This window comes from Pipistrellus hanaki (assembly GCF_964339955.1).
Source record: "Pipistrellus hanaki genome assembly, chromosome: X".
Lineage (NCBI taxonomy): Eukaryota > Metazoa > Chordata > Mammalia > Chiroptera > Vespertilionidae > Pipistrellus > Pipistrellus hanaki.
In genome coordinates, this window is record NC_140524.1 from 52,185,457 (window position 1) to 52,191,277 (window position 5,821).

At 45.0% G+C, this 5,821-nt stretch overlaps 1 protein-coding gene across 4 annotated transcripts; it reads right to left on the reverse strand.

The window, feature by feature from the left end:
• Positions 1 to 440: 440 nt before the first annotated feature.
• Positions 441 to 2,537, reverse strand: TCEAL1 (transcription elongation factor A like 1). Of its 4 annotated transcripts, none has more exons than XM_084870544.1 (3): positions 2,353 to 2,537; positions 1,849 to 1,898; positions 450 to 1,515 (listed from the first exon to the last, which is right to left on the reverse strand). In XM_084870544.1, the coding sequence occupies exon 3, from the start codon at positions 1,501 to 1,503 to the stop codon at positions 979 to 981; it is 525 nt and encodes a 174-aa protein (XP_084726670.1). In that variant the 5' UTR covers positions 1,504 to 1,515; positions 1,849 to 1,898; positions 2,353 to 2,537; the 3' UTR covers positions 450 to 978. The 4 variants fall into 4 exon arrangements, with proteins under 4 accessions (XP_084726671.1, XP_084726668.1, XP_084726670.1 ...); XM_084870543.1 differs by having other exon boundaries at positions 2,326 to 2,537; XM_084870545.1 differs by lacking the exon at positions 1,849 to 1,898 and having other exon boundaries at positions 441 to 1,515.
• Positions 2,538 to 5,821: the final 3,284 nt, after the last annotated feature.

Sequence of the window (5,821 nt, forward strand, 5' to 3'; positions counted from 1 at the left end):
TATTAAATCTGGAGGAGGTGCATTCACTGAATATTTGTAGGAAACACAGTTCAGCTTTGGCTCAGCAGGGACTCCAGAGCTATCAGTGAGACTTCATCCAGTGATGGGCGATGTGGAAGGAGCAGGACCCAAGAGAAGGGCAGCTGTGCCTAACAGACACAGTATCCAAGGGGAGTGGAAAGCAGGGCAGGAATAAAATGTGGCGCTCACCCGGAATCTCACAGGAATGGAGTTAGCCCTCCTTCCTGGCTCAAGCTTGCTAGGGGTTGGGGTCCTGAATGTTTTAGGTGGGGAAAAACACACAGCTCACATGATTTTTACCTCATTTTGTCCACAGCAGCCCTGTAAGTCAAGTATTACTCCTATTTAAGTGGGAAAAGATTAATCCTTAAACAAATACATATTTCTGCCTGAGATTCAGAAGAAATATGGGATTTTTTAATAGTTCTGACAAGTATTTATTAAGTGCTACATTGTCTTTATAAGGTGATAAGTGTGTAAACTGCTTGACATTTCCCCCATTATATTGGGGTGTGGAATTTTTGCAACACAAGTAAAATCTGTTTGTCCTGAAAAAATGAGACGTTCCAACAAAGCAAAAATAAAAAACAAACACCTATTTTCTTACCACAAAGACAGCCATTGTTAAGCCTTTGAAGCATATACTTTGTTTTACTTTGCATATTAATATATAAATATACATTTTTTACAAAAATGGGATACTACATATACTTTTTGAAAATTGCCTTTTTCACTTCACAATATATAATGTTCATCTGTCCATGCAAATGGATGAGACATATGATTGATAGGGAGACTTGCAGATGGGAGGGGAAGGAAGCCCAATTTTACACCAGTTACAAGCGAAACACCTTAAATAAAGCCATGCAAAAAAAAAAGTTAAAATTCGGAAGATGGCGAGAGGGATTAGAGTGGCAATACTGAAATTAGGCAAACCAGCATTAAAGGCCGGGCACATTAAATAGGATAAGGACGGTTCCGTCTCGCCTTCCAGTGCATGATCATCAATTTGTTTCGTACTCTTTTCATCTCTTCCATCTCCTCTGCTACCTGTATCATCTCCTCGTTGCTCAAATTTCTGCCATGTATGTCCCCTTTAAACTGCGGGCGAGAGCGTGCCAGCCTCTCCTTAAAGCTCCCTTCTTCCAGCTTGTGTTTCCCCACTCCGCAGGGAGGCTGCTCCATGGGCGGGCGCGCCTCGAACAGTTCGGGCCCGGGAAGGCGCTCCTCTGGGGGGCGCCCCTCGGGCCCCAGCAGCTCGGGAAGGAGCTCGGGAAGGAGCTCCTCGGGAAAGAACTCCTCCTCCGAGGAGGACTGGTCTTCCGAAGATGGCTCCTCGGTAGAAAGCTCCTCCGGACAAGGCTCTTCCGGGCGATGCTCCTCCGGGCTAGGCTCTTGGGGCGAGGGTTTCACCTGAGGCTGCTCCTCGTCCATCTCGGGCACGCCCTGTGGCTGGTCCTTCGCTTGGCAGGATGTGTCCATGCTGGGAACAGCCTTCATCAGCACGGTTATTCGGAAGAGACGAGAAAGACAGTCGAGTCAGCATATTTGGTGGCTGGACCAAAAGCCCGGCCCTGGGTTCCAAAAGCCGCCTGTTCCTCATTCGGGGACCAGGTCCTCCCACACACCCAGGCCGAGGAGCCCTGACCTCCGGACCCCGCCCAGGTCGCCCCCTCCTTCCCGAAGCCCACCGCTTTCCCAGCAGGCCTTGCCCGGGCCGCTCCCGCAGCGCAGGGGCGGGGCGGTACCGCCCCCGGGACTCGGTTCCCACCCGCGGCCTTCGCGCACCCCATCGCGGCCCCTGCCCAACCCTTCCGGGACCCGGACCTCTCCAGGCCGTTTGCTCCCAGGCTTTCTCTCCGCTGCGACCTGCAGACCTGCAGACGGACGCCAGACAGGGTAGGGGGAAGGGAGTGGGTAGGGAGGAAGGACTGACTGACACTCGCGTCCCTTTCTGGGCACCGGCCGCCAACCCCGCGCCAGCCGGCTCTGCTTCCCCCTCAGCCAGGCACCCCACCCCCTCCAAGTCTCCCTTCGTCTCAAGCTTTGTCCTTCGTGCCCCCCACCCCCACCCTTCGGTGCTCATCATGTCTTTTCAGGCGGGATGTGGAAGCTAAGGATTATTTAGAATCTATATCTAAGTGTCTGTGGCTCCCTCCCAGGGTTGGTCCATTCACCTCCCCACCCCCAAAACCACCATTTTCTGCACCAAAGTGGGGGCGCGGGGAAAGTGGGGGCATAGGGAAAGGCCTGGACTCTGCCATCCTGGTCCCTAGGGTTACTGGGCAGCACTGACACTCACACCGATTTCAGAGGACCGCGGGGACTTACTTCCTTCTGCTTTTCCCCTCCACCAAAGGGCAGACGGTGTCTGGACTGGCAAAAAGGACCAGGATGAGAGGGACTTGGGCAGACATAGGCTCCTGGTCACGTGAGGTCCTCGCGTCACCACCGAGCTTAGATCCCCAGTTACCACTTTGACCCAGTGCGGTGCTGCAGCAATCTGCCAGTATTTCCAGACCTCAGTGTACCGGGCATCTTCACTCACCTCTTTGTTTATATTTGCCTTTTCCTGGTTACCAGGGATGCTCAGTATCCAGCCTTGGGGGTTATTGCCTCTTCCTCTCAGCAGCTTCCCCTGATACCACCTCTCTCCCTTTCTCACGTCATCAGTCACCAAGGCCCAATATTTCCCCTTCACTCCAGATCCTGCACTGAAATTTGACTATTTCTCCTTAATGAATCAATATCATATGCCACCTCTCCCAGTTTAAATCCATATCCATAACTCTATCGTGTCCATGTAGGCTCTGTCAACATGGTTTGCATCTCATCACTTTAACGGGAGATAGCCTTTCATTTTTCCATTACTTAAGAATTTTATTTTTTTGTGAGCCATCACACCTATATCACAAATAAAAGCTCTAGAGTCTAGTCTAATTTGGTAATCATTCAGTTCTAGAACTGTAGAAAGAATTAAGTTTGTAAAGTATGTCATTCTAAAAAGACTGAATACTTTTTAATATTTTATTGATTTTTTTACAGAGAGGAAGGGAGAAGGATAGAGAGTTAGAAACATTGATGAGAGAGAAACATCAATAAGCGACCTCTTGCACACCTCCTACTGGGGATGTGCCTGCAACCAAGGTACATGCCCTTGACTGGAATCGAACCTGGGACCTTTCAGTCCTCAGGCTGACTCTCCATACACTGAGCCAAACTGGTTAGGGCAAGACTGAATACTTCGAATTTCATAAATCAAAATATATATTTGTCTAAGTACAAATAGTCTGGAAACTTAGCTGAAATGGGAGCATTTTTGGTGCAGAGTGTGACATTTTATATATATACACACATATATATATGTGTGTGTGTGTGTGTGTGTGTGTGTGTATGTGTGTGTATATATGTGTGTGTGTATATATATATATATATATATATTTTAGAGGCCTGATGCATGCAAGAGTAGGCCTTCCTTCCCCCAGCTGCCGGCACCTGCTTCCCTCCAGCATCCGGGACCCAGACTTCCCTCGCAGCCCCAGCTTCGTCCAAAAGGTCTTCCAGAAGGACATCCAGTCTAATTAGCATATTATGTTTTTATTATATATATATATATATATATATATATATATAGAGAGAGAGAGAGAGAGAGAGAGAGAGAGAGAGGTGGGGGGAGAGGGAGAGAGTAATGTAAATAGTATAAGTATTTTATACAGTATATATTATTCATAATATATATACTATTCAGTCATTATTTTTCATAATAGAAGCAAGAGATTTTGCTGGGACTCAGATCTCTTGGTGTTGCTGGTTGAGGAAGTTTTTATTAATTCACTAAATCAGCAAGTATTTGGGGCATGGGACTGATAGACCCAAAAAAATAGTTTCAGCACAGAGGACATTCAGTAATTCTGTTGACCACACACTGACTAGTGGGATTAAAATCATGCTAACATAAGATCAAATTGCGTTTTATGATCTTCACCCTCATGCCTGTATCTCACCTACTCCCATCAGCCTGGGTGCTACTTTCTCATGCGGATGCCCTTTCTTTCAGAGAGCGGACCACACCTCTCTCTCTGAATTTCATACTTTCAGGGTCGGTGGTGATTATATCTGTGAAGATCTTGGGATTGCTTCTCTCAAATCCAGTGTGACCATCTAGTACGTTTCCAAACAAATTCATACGTGAAATTATCCATTTTGTAACTTTTTGTCCAACATTTAATTTATTCTTGGCTGAGATAGCAAAAAGACAGATATTAGTTCACCTTTATATATTTTCCATAATTGTTACTTTTTAAACCCAAGTGGCACTGCACTATATTTCTTTCCTTTTTTTTCCATGAAGGCTTGGCTTCATTATTTGTATGGTTTCTTTCTAAGAGGAGCCCCATTTCATTCATTTTTTCATTTCTATCCTTTTTTCCTTACAACCTGTGATGGAGAACTCATTACCTTAAAAGACCCCCTATTGAAAGTTCAGGCAGTTCTAATCATTCAGAATGGGTTTTTGATGTTGTTGTGCTGAATCTTCTTCCCAATAGTTTACACACATCTTGGTTCTACTCTCTGGAGGGTACAAGTATAAGATATAAAAGTGCCTTTTACCCTTGCTAGCCTGACACACCAGAGTCAATGTACTGGTTCTTTCCCCTTCCCATCTGTGAAGCAATCTACTTGACCTTTCTGTGACTCAACTTCATCTTCAAACTTGGAGACATAATAGTTCCTACCTTATAGGATTGGCAAGAGGAACGATTCAGTATATGTAAAGGGCCCGGAAGAGTACCTAGCATATAGAAAGCACTCTATAAGCATTAACTATGATAATTGTAATAATAATAATAGTATGACATTATAGGAATCTCTTTCACGGCCCACATAGAAAGAGTTCCAATTCAGAGTTCAGGTTCTGGAGAAGGGCTGCACACAAATGAAGAGACTTGAGACTTGAAGAAATTCAACTTGGCGATATGGGGGGCCAGGCGGTAGTCCAACTCTAGTGGGAGAACTACTCCTGCTCTGGCCCTGCCATCCCCTTTTATTAAAGCTTTGGGGAAAACATCTTAGGCAACATAAACAGAAATTTACATGTAGCCCTTAGGCAGGAAATAACAGAAACTTTCGAGGGACAAACAAGGTGGAGGCTGCTTTAGCTAACAATATCTCAACTAAAGGTTAGAACAATTAAGGTTGTTGACCAGCCTTCCTGGCTTCCTGTCAACATCTCTTTTTTATTTTTTTTAAATTTATTTTTATTTTTTTTTTTTATTATTATTTTTTTAATATATTTTATTGATTTTTTTTGACCCCCTCCCTCCCTCCCACACATCCCCTCCCTCCCCAGAGTTTTGTGTCCATTGGTTGCACTTATATGCATGTATACAAGTCCTTCGGTTGATCTATTATCTCCCCCAGATCTTCCTCCCCTCCCCGCTGTAATTTGACAGTCTACTTGTTGATATACTGTCTCTATATCTATCTTATGGTTCATCGGTTTATAATGTTCTTTATTATCCACAAATGAGTGAGGTCATGTGGTGTTTCTCTTTCATTGACTGGCTTATTTCACTCAGCATGATGTTCTCCAATTCCATCCAGGATGCTGCAAATGATGAGAAATCCTTCTTTTTTATGGCAGCATAGTATTCCATTGTGTAGATGTACCATAGTTTTTGGATCCAATCATCTGCTGACGGACACTGAGGCTGTTTCCAAATTCTGGCTATTGTAGATTGTGCTGCTATGAACATAGGGGTGCATATATCCTTTCTGATTGGTGTTTCTAGTTTCTTGG